At 38.0% G+C, this 17,001-nt stretch overlaps 1 protein-coding gene across 4 annotated transcripts in view; it reads left to right on the top strand.

Moving 5' to 3' along the window:
* The window catches only part of pik3r3b (phosphoinositide-3-kinase, regulatory subunit 3b (gamma)), a 170,750-nt gene extending 161,695 nt beyond the window's left edge, over window positions 1-9,055 (top strand). For all 4 annotated transcript variants that reach the window (XM_084128423.1, XM_084128424.1, XM_084128425.1 and 1 more), the window contains 8 exons: window positions 2,097-2,195; window positions 2,286-2,466; window positions 3,009-3,134; window positions 3,330-3,472; window positions 3,555-3,731; window positions 3,825-3,899; window positions 4,001-4,171; window positions 4,903-9,055. In XM_084128423.1, the coding sequence (XP_083984549.1) occupies window positions 2,097-2,195; window positions 2,286-2,466; window positions 3,009-3,134; window positions 3,330-3,472; window positions 3,555-3,731; window positions 3,825-3,899; window positions 4,001-4,171; window positions 4,903-5,104 (1,174 nt within the window). In that variant the 3' untranslated portion in view covers window positions 5,105-9,055. The remainder of the gene's footprint in view (window positions 1-2,096; window positions 2,196-2,285; window positions 2,467-3,008; window positions 3,135-3,329; window positions 3,473-3,554; window positions 3,732-3,824; window positions 3,900-4,000; window positions 4,172-4,902) is intronic.
* The last annotated feature ends 7,946 nt before the right edge of the window (window positions 9,056-17,001 follow it).

Raw genomic sequence — 17,001 nt, 5'->3', positions numbered from 1 at the left:
TATGTGAGTAAAGCGACGTACTGCTGATATTTACGCTATGATGCACTACGGTACTTCCGACGTCACAAGTTGCGCTTTAGGGGTCAGTAGACTGCATATGGCCGTTTGGCCGGAAGCTTGAATTTTACTTTGTAACGTGTTAAAGCAACACCAAAGCACTTTTCCTCTTCGGTCCCCCTACAGGTTGGAAGCAGAATTGTCCATTACCGCTGTCTCAATCATTTTGCCTACCGCAGCCTACCGTCGCACACACATTATTTGTTTAGCTTTGGAAATAACGATGTCCACAGACAAGGTATGTTGCATGATGCAGTATGATGTATTGAAACATCAGAAATGGCAATTTTTAATATAGGCTCCACCCATCGGCTATAGTAACGCTTGCCGTAAAGCAAGTCAAATATGTCTCATTCGAACTCCAGATCTGCTACCCGATCTGGCAAACTTGCAAAGTGCGGTTATAGCCGATAGAGGCCCTGTTACGAGTTGATGAACCACTGAAACGATTTTGGAAACATTATTTTAAGGTACAAAAGAATCTTTGGTGTTGCTTTAAATATTCATATTTTTCTTACACAAACTCATCGCTTCGCTTCAGAAGGCCTTTATTAACCCCATGGTGCCATGTGGAGCACTTTTATAATGGATGGATGCACTTTTATGGACTTCAAAACAGAAACAGCCGTTCACTGCCATTATAAATCTTGGAAGAGCCAGGACATTTTTTAATAACTCTGATTGTGTTCGTCTGAAAGAAGAATGTCATATACACCTAGGATGACTTGAGGGTGAGTAAATCATGGGCTAATTTTCATTTTTGGGTGAACTATTCCTTTAAGGCCAATATGACATAAACATTGACTATAATATGTACGTACTTACTTAATTACTTCCTTATCGTATTGTGCACAATTCATCTGTGCATGTTATTTCAAACATGTTTTTCTTAACAATTGCTTTATCATAGGTGTTTATCAAAATTAAGGCTGCATAACATGGTAAAAAAAATATATAATTTAGTTGAATTATAGTGTCAAATATAACTGTGCTTTGCCCAGCACATCTATTTCATTGTCCAAGTATCTCCTCCATCCAGCTGTTTTTAAATGCAAAAACACATCCCAGGTTCTCCACTTTACACTGGCATCACTACTGCTTGCTCATCATGCGTTCAACGTCATTGGTGAACGGTCGCTAACCTAGTCTTTCCTCTTCTACCTGCATCTCCATACACTTTTAATATATTTAAATCATATTGCAATACTTTTTGCGCTGAAGATCTTGTTTCATTTGTCACATGACAAGTGAAATTGCTTGTGAATGTCATTTCATGTTGATCTGATTGCTAAAATTATTGGAAGCTTCTCTAATCCAAACATGTTACTAAAATAGGGCACCTCCCCTTAACAGTGAACTTGCTGATAAAGTGCAGCCTAAAAATGTACCTGATTCCCACAGCTCCTAGTGTAGGAGGTTACAGATGACTCCTCCCCCAGAAAGGTGGGAGCACTGCTTAGTCAAAGGCTCCTTACCTCAGCAGCCCAAAATAGGCTAAATATACCCCCTCCCGAGAGCCAGGGTCAGCTGAGCTCCAGCATGACTAGGTTGTTGGCTGTCAGGAGAATGGGAGGAGAACTGAGAGTCGAGTGGTGTGACATTCCTCCCAGACTGACTAAAATAGAGAAGGGGGCAAAAAAGCAGGAAAGTCTTTGAAGCCTGACAGCTCCTCCGCTGGTCGTCTGGAGGCATTTTTAAAGCGGCAGACTGTCTGATTTCAAGACAAGAGCTAGAGGCATCAGTGTACATGTGGGCGTGCAGGACGAGGTCAACAGTTAAACTGTTCAAAGATGTCTCGCTCTCTCCCAGACAGCATGGTCACAGACCGTGCCTTTGCCCTCTGCCAGACCAAATACAGCCGGGCAAAGATAAAAAAAAATTTTGTGTGTGTCATCACTTTCCAAAGAGTGAAGTACAAGGAACTTATTTTTGCTGAAATTACTAATTACCAAGAGCAAGATTTGATGTTGTAATATACAAATACAAGATTTGAGTATTTGCACCACTCACTCTTTTCTTTCTCCATCATTTCTGTGTAGGGAAGAGGTGAATGACAAATTGAGAGACATGCCTGATGGTACTTTCCTGGTACGGGACGCCTCGACCAAGATGCAGGGAGATTACACGCTAACGCTAAGGTAACTCAGAATATTTTCGAGACCTTCTTCAAAACCTCTCATTCTGTCTTTATTGAACCGTGGTCCAACACAATCCTCTTTTCCCTGCAGGAAAGGTGGAAACAATAAGCTAATAAAGATCTACCACCGAGATGGGAAGTACGGTTTCTCCGACCCGCTCACATTCGGTTCAGTGGTGGAGCTCATCAGTCACTACAGGCACGAGTCACTGGCCCAGTACAACACCAAACTGGACGTTAAGCTCATGTATCCGGTCTCTCGCTTCCAGCAGGTAAATGGGTTTAGGTTGTGGGTGGGGGGTATCATATTTACAGCCTCCCTGCCTTTCCTTTTACCTCTTTGTCCTCCCACCTCACCCTCCCTCACGCCGACCTTAAAGAGCGTGTTTGCTGAATGAATTGTGCTGCTTGTTGTGAGTGAAACTGCAGAGGCAGCAGATGCTTTTGGCATGAAATATTACTTTGTTTATTGCCACGGCAGCGCACCTCCTAAATAATTGCACACATCCACAATGTCGAAAGGCCATCCAGGCATTTATTTGTTTCCCCCTTTCTCCCTTGCCCTCCCGGTATCTTTCTCAGACACACAGGTGCTCATTATTTAGGGGGTTCCACAAATGTAAGCCCTTGAGAGGCACTTACAGATTCCAAGATTTTTATAAATGATTCCTGGAAGAAAATTCCTGAAAAATGGCTTTCACTTTGTAAGCAAAACCTCCAGTATGTTTCTGCGAGCAGTCCTTTTTTTCCCACCTCACTTTTCTCCTCTCAGCAATTCATATCAATAACAATGCATTTACTCTCGCTCTCTCAGGATCAGCTGGTAAAAGAGGACAACATTGATGCAGTGGGGAGGAAACTCCAGGAATATCACAATCAATATCAGGAGAAGAGTAAAGAATATGACAGACTCTATGAGGAGCACACAAAAACCTCACAGGTACGCCTCTTAGAACATTGTTATATGATTGATAGACAACCAAACCATTTGCTCCAACACTACACGGCACATGTATGACGTGGACACAATTTAGTTTGTTTCAGAAGCCGATTGACCAATTAACCAACTCTATTAAGAGGCACAGCCCTTTTAGGTCGCATCGTATACTATGATATATTTTTTATTTGATTGCAGGAGATCCAGATGAAACGTACTGCAATAGAGGCCTTCAACGAGACCATTAAAATTTTTGAAGAACAATGTCACACACAGGAACGCTATAGTAAAGAATACATTGAGAGATTCCGCAGAGAGGGCAACGACAAAGAGATTGAGAGGTACGCAAAGTCCACAGTTAAGAGCTCTCCGTTTGGCAGCCTTGATCTATGGGTTTACAAACTGTTCTTGTTTCTTTCTCAGGATCATGATGAACTACGAGAAGCTCAAATCCCGTTTGGGTGAGATTCACGACAGTAAGACCCGGCTTGAACAGGACCTGAAAACGCAGGCTATGGACAACAGGGAGACGGACAAGAAAATGAACAGCCTAAAGCCAGATCTTATTCAGCTCAGAAAGATTAGAGATCAGTACCTTGTGTAAGAAGCCTTCCTCTTGTCACCATTATTGTTATGTTTGAGTGGACAGTTTTCCTCCCTGTATTAACACACTATTGCTTCTTTCCCATGCAGTTGGCTAAATCATAAAGGTGTTCGACAGAAACGAATAAACGATTGGCTGGGGATCAAAAACGAGAACACGGATGAGTAAGTTATATCTTCATGTATTACTTTAAATTTGAGATCACAGGTTTAGTAAATATCTGGCTCCATCACAGCATCTAACACATTTCTTCTCATAATCACAGCACCTACTTTGTGAGTGAGGAGGATGAGAATCTGCCACATTACGATGAGAAGAGCTGGTTTGTAGGTGACCTGAACCGAACGCAGGCGGAGGACTTGCTACTCGGCAAACCTGACGGAGCCTTCCTCATCCGCGAGAGCAGCAAGAAGGGCTGTTACGCCTGCTCTGTTGTGTGAGTATCTTAAGATGAAGTAGACATAGTGAAGGGAGAGTTATGGCAATGAAACAGGAGAAACATGATTTATTCATGCATCTACAAAATGTGATCTCACCTCCATGTCATGTTGTTTTTTGTTTTTGTTTTGTTTTTTATTGTTGTTTTTTCAAGTCAATCTTTTGTGTCATGTTTTAGTTATTTTACTCACTAAAATGGTATATAGTTTTAGAAGAATAAAGTTTTAGTTCAATATAATATACAACAAACTTTCAAATTTATTAGGGCCGTTTCAGTCTATAAAGGTTTTTTTTTTTTTTGTGCCTCCACCTACCTGTCACACAGAGGTATACAAATCTGTTCAGCTTATTCTTTTAGGCTATTTTGTTGTCATAGTACTGACCTAGCATGTGAGAGATGCAGGTTAAAATCTGGTCTCCTGTTTCTGGTCCCCAATAACTTCCCATCTCATCTCCACAATACAAAGTTAGCATAATTAAAGTTAGATCTATTTTTCTCAGTCTTTCTTAATATTTATTAAGGCTGTACTTTTTCCCAGTTACGCAATACACAACACATCAATGTATTGATCCCATTTGATTGTTCTGCAAGACCTGAATCAGTCACCTTTAGCGCTTTATTAACTTTGCTTGTCATTGAGCAAACGGATTGCTTTTTATCTTTGTCTGAGGTCAGATTCTGGTTCAGAATCACCTTGATAATGAGATCTCTCATGTTTCTGTCTGTAGTGTGGAAGGCGAGGTGAAGCACTGCGTCATCTACAGCACACCCCGCGGATACGGTTTCGCAGAGCCCTACAACTTGTACAGCACTCTGAAAGACTTGGTCCTGCACTACCACCAGACCTCACTGGTCCAGCACAATGACTCGCTCAACGTGCGGCTGGCGTACCCAGTGTATGCACAGATGTCCTCAGGCCCCCGGAGATGAAGACTTGCCCCCCCCCGCCCAAAAATAAAAACAACAACTCTAGACTCATGGGAGGGTGTTCTGAACAAAAAAAAACCATACTAACAAAAAAGAAAGAAACACTTGCTGCAACACACACGTCAGCCACCTTGGAGTTATATATTTTTACAAGAACAATTTGGAGGGCATTCTTTCTAAAGACTGCTTGATTTGCACAAGGAAGTTTTAAATGTTTGTGAATGTGAAAAAAAGCAGAAGGAAGCAGAGGAGGCGAGTTTCAGGTGACCTGCGCTGCTACCTAAACTCCAGCTGGGACTTTTTTTACATGCTCCATTTTAGCTTTTAGCTTAAGCTTCTTCTTTTTTCTTCCTGCCTTTATTTTCTCACATCCTTCCATTTTTCAGTCAGTTTTTTTTTCTTTTTTTTTCTGTATTGTATTGTTTTGCATACTACTTAACTAAATGTAAGGCAGGAAAAATATTTAGTTTGTTTAAATTTCTTCATTTCTCTTTCACTCTACGTTTAAAAAAGGCAAAAACTATGTAGCAAACAGACGACTGACACTTTCCAGAGTGTCCTCACAGTGACTGCTGCTGAATGAGGGATTGTGGGATGGTTTGGGAGGGCACAAGTGAAAATGTGTTGTAGTCTTAAAAAGAAAAGCTTGTTTTAAAACTAACCTTAGAGAGGTTTATTTTATTTTCCTCGTTTTCTGTTTGACTGGATTAAAATTCCTTTCTAAGCAGTTAAGATTGTTACAGTTCAGTACAGACCAAAGTTGGCATGGGGAGGACTTTTTTTTTGTAAATTTGGCTTATATTAATTAAGTGGAAAGATACGCAATACACATTGTTTGCAAACTACACAAAATAGATTGCATCTGTGTCCTGTGAATGGAAGCTCTGTGTTTTTTGTTGTTTTTTTACGAACCAAAATCGCATGCACAGACACAGTCGACATAAAGCACTTATATAGAAATATGACCGCTGCACGTGTGTACACCAAATTTGAAATAACAATTATTCATGTGTGGTTTTTAAGTAATGTGGCATCTTAATGCTTAATGTCTGGTCTAGAACAATTGGATTTGTGTAACTGTCAGACATATGTGCAAGAAAATGTTCTTTAGTAAGCGGGAGCAGCGTTATATCAGATGTGCTTTTGTACGTAACTTGAAAAAAGTGCAATCCAGCTTTTGATGGTAGAGAAGTGGTCTGTCAGAGAGATACACAAACTGCTCTCAGTTGCATCAAAAAGCGATAATCACTTGAACCTTTTGAAGAATTTCCTTTGGAAAAAAAATCCCCTTTATTGCCTAGTGCTTCTCTTTTTTTTTTTTTTTTTCTTTTTTTTCTTTTCTTTTTTTTGCAGGTTGACTCGTTCTGTATCAGAAAAGAGAAAGTACACTTTTCATTGTTTGGCTGCCTGTTGGTTTTAATGTCGCACAATAAAACCTTTATGAAAATATATTCACAGCTATATGCACAATATTCACTGTCGGTACGTTAGTTATGTCAATTCCTGTTACTTTATGAGAATTTCAATTCACATGTCATTTTTCTTTTGCTCTCACAGTTTCCCCACTTTTTACAATTTGGCCATATGTTGCAAGCACTACAAGCAGACTGTTACAGTTTTACGGGCCATTGACCAGCACAGATAGCCAGTGGGATTCCACCTCACCCACCACTGCAACTACCCAACTCACCTCTCAATGCACAGCATGCTACATAAAATAAAAAAGCAGTATATAGTGAAAACTGAATTCAACTAAATGACATTATTTGTTAAAACACTCAAACTATTTTATGTTTTGATGCATTGCAGCAAATTTGTACAATCTCATTTGTACATTTTCGTAAAAATCTGCTTGCGGCCAATTGATGGTTGGTTACTTTTTTCCCACGTGAATGGTACGAATTCACATGAAATCGCCAAAGCAAAAAATGGTTATATTTTCTCATGAGACCAGGTTGTTATTTGTTTATAGTGTTCACTGTGTTATTTGAGAAGGAAAGTCTACTGGTGGATGGTTAGTGGGTGAATTTGATGGTGATGGGCCCAAATAGAAAGAGCATTCAGTCAGATCAGCTGTTGAGTTGAACTTACAACCTACAGTCCTAATGAAAACCACATGCAGACAGGGCAACGGATGGAGGTTTTTCCCATCCGCTATTCATTTCAGCTGCCCTTCCTTTTGCTTTTGCAAGCGAGGGTTGATTTGGTGTTATTGGCAGGACTCCGTGTTCTTGTCTAGTCTGCTCTACCATCGCTGTGGCACGACCTGAACCTCAGCAGATCAGCTGCTTGATTTTGGTTTGGCTGTTTACAAATGCGTCTTTGCAGCTTTGGTGTTGCCATCTTTTCTATGGAAAGTTTTGGGTTACTGTGTTCTATAGCATAGGTCCAGCTTCATTTTATTCTATCCTCCAAATGTTTTGAGGTTCAGATTCATGTTTTTGTTGTTGTTGTTGTTGTGTTTGTTTGAAGCTGGGCCCCTGAGGGGGCCCCTGTCTATTACTTGAACTCTTGCATCACTCACCATTGAATGTCTTTAATACATAGATACATTTATTAAAACACAGGAAATCCCTTTTATGGCATGAATGGATTGAGTATAAAACGTGTGAACATTTACTCTTTAAGACTGGAACTCATCTTGTGTGTTTTGTTGAAAGTAAAGGGGTTTATTTATGTTCACTGAGCTCAAATATTATTATTGGAGTCCAGTATAGCACACATCATATTTGAAAGTATTAGAGTTATTTACTAGGCTGGTCACAAGCTTATTTTATGTTAGACAATTCACGCCATGATCATACCTGACATTGTTTGAAGAACAGTTTTGATCACCTTTTTTTGCTATTTTTATTAGCGTTTTCGCAGGCATTGAGACCAAAGATTTAAGTTTGGTTTGTTTTATTTTCTTGCGTAGTACTAGTTTTGAAGAGATGCATAATCTTCTTCCCTTGTATTTCAATTGCCTTGCTTCCTTGCAAACTTAATTTTGTGTCTTAGGTTTTGGTTTGTTATTGCTAGCCCCCACTTGTCTGCTAAATTAAAAATGTTTTTATTACTGTCCGCATATTTAAGGGTTCACTGTGGATTGGCTGGGGTGCATTTTTTTGCCATTTTCAAACTGATGACAATTTGTTTACTGAAATTAAATGTAGTTTTGTTTAGTCTCAAAGTGAACAGACTGGCCTAAAGCAAATTTTTGCACTCACTATTTGTAAAAGGTATACTTTTTGTGTGTGTGTGCCATCATAGTTTTTCCTTGTCATGAACTTGTCTGTTAGGTCACTAAACCACCTCTAAAATCACCCAAATCAAGTGTTTCTTTGCCTCTTTTATTTACAGAATAGTCTCGTATTCACAGACTCCAGCCGTTTCTTTTTCTTTCTGTTTTGACAACCCTATACCATAGAAATGTCTTCTTTTTTTTTAAGAGAAAAAACTGATTGTCGTTGTCTTCAGGGCATAAAGCAGTGGGGTTTGTTGGCTTTTTTGTTCCTATACTATAGAAAGCAAGAAATATTCTGTTTTTCTTTTTCCTTCCGGAAGTTTTCAGGGACACAAAGCATTGCATTGGGAAATCGTATGAGAGACATTTACTAGAGTGCTTTTTTGTATTGAAGTGGGAATGAGGGAAGCTCACATTACAAGCTGACAAAATCAACAGTGCATTGCTTCAAAAGCTCAGAGGGTTTGTACCAAAACAACCTTATTTGACTCATAACTGCTTGAGTTTTCAGTTAGACTCGATACAAAGCAGGTGTTATGACTAGAAGAGCTGGCTATGTTTTTTTCCGGACTGTTAACTAGCACTGGCTATTGCCCCCATGTGCAGTTCTGCAAAGTTTTATTTGCAGTCAGGTTTGAATATGTTGTGATTCTCATTGGGAGTCTTTTGTGTTCTGACCACAGCTGTCCCACCATGATATCCAGCACATTTCTTATATAAAAAAAGAAGGTTTTCACAAAAAAAAAAAAAAAAAAAAACTCTCCTTCCCACTTTGACATACGTAAAACCCAGCATGCTTCTTTTGGTACTCTTGACTGTTGTTTTGTGTAAAAAATGAATAAATAAACAAAAAAAGTAAAACTATAAAAAAAAATGATGTGGAACAAAAACTGTTAATTGTCTGTTTATGGTGTCGTCAAATATAAATTTTAATATAGCTTATGAGAAAAGACTGCTTTTTTTTTTTTTACCTGACATAATTTGGAGCGCTTTGTTGCAGTGACTAAAAGCAAAATGATGTTTACAAAAACTGAGACAGAGGAGCTGAAGCAATAGACAACAGCGTGTTCAGTACCGTTTGCACAACCTGTACCGACTCAGTAACGAATAAATGCATCTCATCGATACCTTTAATCTCGAATGTTTTCTTTACGTCACGCTCGGATCGTCTTATTGACCGAATACACGCTTAGTTCTGCATAAAACTAAATATTTCCTTAAAACACCAGCAGTGTTTTTCATCTCTGGACTTTTATAGACTCAGCTTGAGCAATAAGCCATGGGCCCTCGATGTCCAAGTAACATACTGCAATGAAAATAAACATGTTGCTCCAGCTCCGCTTGAAATATCCTTCTATAACAAGTGTTTCATGTCTTATTCAGACAAGTTATGGCACAAAAGGACATGAGACACTGTTATCTATTATAGATGTCAGAAATCCTCTCTCTCAGTGTTTGAATATCATTGTTGCTTCAGACTTATCAGTATTATTCAGTTACGATTTCCATCACAAAGCATTTTCTTGTATCTGTTTCAATAGTTTGTATTGGTTGTAGACTCTCCATTGTTATGAGGTGAACTCATGTATATATTCAATGGAACTCCACATTATTCAGTTCTCTTGCAGAATAAAGAAAATATTTTGTTCAAAATCTCTTATCTCTGCATATTTTTCTGTGGGATCAGTGGGTTATTTTTATTGGTTATAGCCTATATGGTAGTAATAGTAATACAATTTTAAATCATTTTAAATATGTGTAAATCCTTAAACTCTCTTCAAGTTTTAAGGCTGCACATTTGCTGGTAATGTACCAACTATTTTAGCTACAGTAAATATTAAACCTGTTGAGAACTATTCGTTTAAATTTGGAGCAATCTCAATTTAGTAAGTAATACAGTTTTTCACAATTGCTAAGACCTTGAAACCTTCACTCTTTTTTCACAACATTAAACACAAAGTCAAATCTTCAAACTAAATTCTGGGAAGGAAATATAACGACCACACCTCTTGGGATTCTAATTGAATAACCCTGCTTTAGGGGTTCCGTTCTGTTACAATGCTAAAAAAAATTAGAGATTAATTCTGCCTTAGCATCGGGTCCAGCCTGAGGACTTTGTCCACATCACAGGCAATGTTGTCTCTTGCCAGGCAAAGGGAAAAACCTAGCCTGACTACGTCAAACTTCGTACTTCCGCTCAATTTCATTTCGCTTCTGTACTCAGTCTGAGACAGCGTCAGAGCTTTCCGTTTTCCTCCGGCCTGAAAACAGCCGGCCAATCAACGAACAGAGGGCGGGCTGAGAGCCGTGACGTAGAGGCTGATTGTACCGTGGATGCGTATAGATTTACTTCACATAATATGCAAAAGTCGTTCACAGCCATGTTCACTCCGGTATTTCGTCGATGGTTTTGTTTTCGCATCATACATGTGTTTACAGTGGAAGTTAGATGCGGCTGAGCATGCGCATAACACACGCCATAACCAAACGTTATGTGATTGGCTTACGGGTAACCAATGATTTTAAACTTCAGACAAGCATTTAGTAGGCCTAATCGCGGTTCAAATTAGCCCCGCCCACACTCACTCACACCAGCGATTTCAAACCGCGTTTTTGAGACTGTCTTTGGGTCAATGCAGTATAAAGTAGAAAATACTCAGCCATGGTGCTGACATGAATTTGCACTTGGTTTGTCTTAAAGCATATTAAAAACACCACATAGACATAAACAACATTAGGGGGACATTAACTATTTGGGTGTTGGCAGAAATAGAAAATATAAACTCAAATACCTAAAATTACCAGAGCCTGTGTGACCTTGTCAAGGACCCTCAGGCTGTAAACTGACTTAAATGTTGCCTGATTTTACAAATGCTTACATAAATATCAGCCAGTGTTGACAAAAAATATAGGGACACAGCTGTGAAACCTAAGAGGTATATTTTAAAATGAACCTCCTCCTTTTGTCAGGACACGTTTTTTTTTTTTAAGTTTAATATATATTTGAATCTATGTCACACATTGAATTATATTCTGAGGATGGGTAAAGAGTAAATGGATAAAATGAAAGGAAATTATATCTTTGTGTTAAGAATAATCTGTAACACTTTATTTTACTGTCCCTGTTGCACATCTTACATGTACTTACTATAGTAATAACATTATATTATACTATACATAAAGTAACTAACCCTAAACCAAACCCTTACAATATTTAAATATTGTAAATAATGTTGTCAATTAATATTACTCAGTATTATTTGTATGATTACACTGTAACAGCAGTAACTGATTAGTAAAGTGTAACTGATTCATTTGAAAGTTAATATGCCTATTTTCAAAACTAATGCCAGGTAAAACCGTTGAGTCGCATGTCTGAAGTATCAGTGGACTGTTGAAACCTGAATTTGTTTTGGTAGAGAAAGTTTGATATTATTCCTGGATTCCTGGATATTATTCATTTGGCCTTCATACATGTCCAGACTGTTCTGACCTGCTCATGACTCCGGATCAAGGGCTAAGCTTTGACTAAGTCCTCTGAGCCAAGTCTTTATCAGTCAGCACCGTGATACACTTTGTGCTAAGACGTGTATCACATTAAACACAGCTGTAATTAATGATAAACGTAAACATCAAATTCAAGGTCTCCGTCCAGCTGCATGGATGATCTTCACTATGTGATCTGATACAATCTCTGGATTTGTTCAGAAGCTACTTGAAATACTATGAAAACAAGAGGCTTTGTTGGCTTTTCAGGTTCTCTGCATATTGTACAACCTCAACATTTAAATATAGTACGTTTAGCAGATGCATCTAAAACTGCAATGCCCTTCACAATATATAATTATATTTTTATAATAACTTTTATTATAACAGCAGCATAACTCCCTTTAAGTGATTTTGCACATGAGCAAAGCTGCTAGAATGGACAGTGTTCATAATGCATACAGCAGACCCAGAAGTTATTGTTATCTGGCCCTGGCAGGCTCATTAAACTTGACGTAAATCATTGGAAATGGAGATGAGATGTGCTGACAACTCATATTCGTTAATCTATAAAGGCCAAGGGGCAGCTGATCTTTACGTCCTTTATCAACTGCACTCGTCCAGTGGGAGCGTGGGGTCATTGGGAGGGATGGAGTTTGTGTCACCTTGCTAGAACTTCAGAAAACACAATAATAGCAAAATCAATAGCCTCCAAGTCGTGCTGTTCGATAATATCATGAGTTGATAGTTTCAGTTATTAAAAGGTGAAGTTTCCCTCAGACCTCACCCCAGATATTAATCTGTGATTTGATTGTTTTGCTGAACTCATGAAGTTTTTTTTTTTTCCCCAGTGATACTTTAGTTCTGTAAATTTGATCGCTTTAAAGAAATGATCGCCTTTCAAAACTGCTACCAAGGCATTTTTTTCAGTTCTGTCAGAAATCATGCCGAAACACATTTGAGTCATCTCACCTCTCAACAGGCTATCGCTTTGGGCACTCACCCTGCCTTCACGTCCTCTTTGGACGTTCCCAAGTCAAAAAGTCCCATCTTATTCACATGCGGTTGGCTGGTTAAACGGCTGAGTCAGCTGAGGATCCCACTAAAATCACAGCACTATCCAAATAAACTGCAAGAGAAAGAGCCCCCGGTGAGATTTTATTGATGTGTCCATCAAAATTGTCGTATCTGCCTTTGTCTCATTACATATAAAACTACATATAAACAGAGATGGAAGCATTTCAGCCAGTATTCAGAATCTATTTCCGAAAATCCGAAAATCTATTTCATGTTGTTTTCATGTTTCATTTTATTTTTATTGGTGCTTTATTGATGTTGATTCAATGAACTACATTAAAGCCATTACATTTATAAAAAAAATAAAAAAAATGAATAAAAAAAAACACAAAGTATCAATGCAACAATTACAGTCTTATGGGGATGACTTTACAAAGATAGTCTAAGATGTTCTAAGTGCATGTAGACTTTATATACCAGGTTAATATTTTATTACAGTCCATATAGTCTTAAAACTTACATTGGTTTTCCAAATCAGAAACTGGTGCTGTACAATAAGGGTACGTTTATGAGACAACAATGTTCTAAAAACGGAAAATTATTTTTTTTTGCATACAGATGACAACGCTGTCAAAACGATCCCCGTTCACGTGGATCCGCGAAAACGATTAAAAACGCTGTATTATGATGCCAGGCCAGTAGTTGGCAATGTCACTTTGTAAAGAAACATACACACATTTAGACTGAATACGTAATATGCATGCTCATGACGTCACCGTTTTCACAAATTTACGTTTTGTAGTTTATCCAGAGATGATAACGTTATCGTTTTCAGGCCCCCAAAAGGCCATTGTTGTGTAAATGAACAGCCAAAATGCATAAAAACATTTATGCTTTTAGTTGAAAACTGTTGCATAATCGGTCCCTAAATCCTGACTTTACGTTCATGTGCAATTTCCCAGTGGGATAGCTCTTCAAAAACATTTTGTCCTTGGTTTGATGATTGGAGGTGAGCATGTTCAGCATGTTCAATTTGAAGAGGAGGGAGACATCCTTTAAAATTTGACAGTGATTAAATTGGATCAGAATGGTGCAGATAACCAGTTTAGTCACATTGAAATATCCATTTTTTTTTACAAAGTGATCATCTATTAAGCCATCCAAATAGCTTCCTGCTGATTGCAATCAAATAACTCAATTATCTAATTAGTCATTGCATCATCCTTTTACCTCATGGGTGCACATTAGATCTCTCTCTTTCTCTCCATGTACAAGCAACATTCAGTCCTAATGAAAAAATAACTTCATAGTTTTCCATTTCTTGCTCCTTCCATTATTTCATATTCATACAAAGTTTCCTTCCTTTTAAATTAAATGTTGACTTTGTTTTGGTGCCCGGCCGAGGCAGATGTGGACTGTATAAAGACAGTGTGTGAAGCTGCTATGACCATTCAGTGACTTCCTTTCTCTGACAGGTTATGGGTTTTGGAATTTGCTGCCAATCCTATCATATTTCCCTACGAGTGCTTCAAATATCTGGCACAGGACACTGACATAGAGAAACTGTATTTCTCCACATCCCTCCTTTGGTTGTGCTGACTCGTTTGCTTAAAATATTGCATGGAAAAGGGATGAGAATATCAACGTAGGAGACTAGCCTAACTAACTGTATGCAGCAGACACTACTAACTTAATTATATTTTACAGTAGTGTGACAGTTCTTCTGTTTTCAAAACAGTGGTTATCGTTCACTAAAACTTAAACTAAAACCGAATAATCGAAAAGTTAAAGTAAAATATATTAGATTACAAAAATTAAACTTAAACAAAAATTACAAATGTTGTCTAAAATTACAAAATTACTAAGAATTACAAAAACTAAAGCTGAAAAAAAATTAAAGCTTCAAAGAAGAATATATATATTCATATATATATGAATTTAGAAAACAATTAAAAACAACTCCTTTAAAATGACAAAAGCACATAACAAAATTACTTAAACTTATACTAAAATGAAAAGATAATACCGTTAAAATAGTTTTTTCCCAGTAAAAGGCCATTGTCGCACAACAAAATGCTACATTGCTTAATATCTCTCTCTCTCTCTCTCTCTCTCTCTCTCTCTCTCTCTCTCTCATAAAGCCATAAATAAACATATTAAATGTAGTGTATCTAACTACCTTTTCAAAAGAGAAGCTTGTATTTTAGAAATCATGGTTTGCTTGATTAGCATAGCGAGCTAGTTTCAAACTAGCTTCCAGGCCTACTAGACTAGAGAATAGATAATAAATAATGCAAAGAAAGAGATAAAATGGGCAGAACTACTCCGAAAACTTTTTCGTCAAACCAGTGAGTCCGCTATTCCCGCTCAGAGGTCGGATGCTAGTTTCTATAATGATAGTGGACAGTTTTCGTTTGACTGTATTTTTGGCTTCCTCACAGATGATCCATTCAGTCTGTTTCCCCAGAAGTGAGTTCCACTGAGGGGGAGCTGCTGACTCTGCAGCCAGGAAGTACAGGTGACATGTGTCAGACTGTTCTGGCAGCCCAAGGCCTCGACTACTCCCAGCTAAGAGAGAAGACACAGTCTGCCAGATAGCAGTAATCATCTGAAGCCTCTTCACCTATAGCTCTCATATCTCTCCAACAACATGACAAGGATCTTTCCAGCTCCAGACAGACAACCTTCAGAGAAAGGTCTGTGCTGAACCTTGCTTGATGGGATGCAGACCCCCGTGTCCTGTCAGCTATCACAAACAAGGCCTGAGTTCTGATTAATGTGTGTTCATAAAACGAAAATGACTCACTGGTGATGTGACCGAGGGCAGTCAAAGCTTACACACATAGCATCAGTAAAATGCTAATAAAATGGCATGCTAAAGCTGTGCTCGTGAGTCATCAGCACTTAGGGTATTACTGGCACACATTTTCCATTAAAGGCGCAAATTTTCCATTAAAGACATTACAAGGAGTAGTTTTATGTACACTTTTATGTAATTCCAAACCTATAACACTTTCTTTCTTTTGTGGAAAATAATAAAAAGAATTTATGAAGGATATCCAGGTTGATCTTTTCCATGTAATGAAAGTCAATGGGGACTTGGTCACAGCTTGTGAGAAAATGCTGAAAAAACTTTAATTTTAAAAACTATTCATATAATTCTGCTGGGAAAGCTTCTGCTGGCTAGTTTTCATCATCTTTGCAGAAATGTTTCTTCAGGCACACGTTTGCTTTCATCTACACTTCATCAGGTTCTGAAGTTGGATGTTGTTGAGCGAAAAATCCACTGAAAAGAGCCTGAGAAAGAGAGTGTGTAAAGAGGGGTGTAGAAAGCAAGTAGAAGGGAAAGGTGGATGTTTGTGTTGGTAGAGGGGCTACAGATGTTGACAGCAGTGGATGAAGATGGTGGATGAAGAGCAGAGAAGAGAGCCAAGCTTTGCATATATCACCAATAAAAGGAAGAATAATCACATAGGCCTACTTACGTTTAGTTAAGACTTAGGGGTGATACTACGGGGGTCTGCCAATGGTATATATTATTAACTCATTTTTGTGAAGAAATGAAAATGTGTTAAAGAAAAGTTTACTTTTACATAGTTAATGTATTAATTATATCAAGTTAAGCTAAAGTTCAGCAAAAATAAAAAGTAATGTACATAGGCCTACACTTTTCTCTTATGCTCATCAAAGCTAATATGCTGATTTGTTGCTCAAGAATTTTTTTATATATATTATTATCACTGTTGAAAACAGTTGAAAGAATCTTTTTCAGGATTTTTTGTTCTTTAAAATAACAGCATTTATTTGACAAAATTTTGTAACAATGTAAATGTCTTTACTGTCACTTTTGATCAATTTAATGCGTCCTTGTGGAGTAAAAATTATATACTTGAACGGTAGTGTATGACTCTATACATCAAAATTGTTATTTTTGATTAATAAAAACATGTAAATGCATTACTATAAAATGCAGCACTCTGTTTTATACAAAATGTAACAGGAAGTCTCTGCGGCATAAATTGGTATGAGAACCAGAGGAGATGTTTAGAATGCTTTCTTAAGAGCCATTTTGTGAAAGCAGTATACGTTTGTTCTCAAGACTGAACCTGTCACCTGACTCTTGGGTGGAAAGTGGAGCACTATCCTCTGTGACAGTGTTTACATTAGGGTG

Source organism: Abramis brama (genome assembly GCF_963993115.1).
Source record: "Abramis brama genome assembly, chromosome: 11".
Taxonomy (NCBI): Eukaryota; Metazoa; Chordata; class Actinopteri; order Cypriniformes; family Leuciscidae; genus Abramis; species Abramis brama.
The sequence above is the reverse complement of the archived record's forward strand: the minus strand, read 5'-3'. Positions and strand labels throughout refer to the sequence as shown.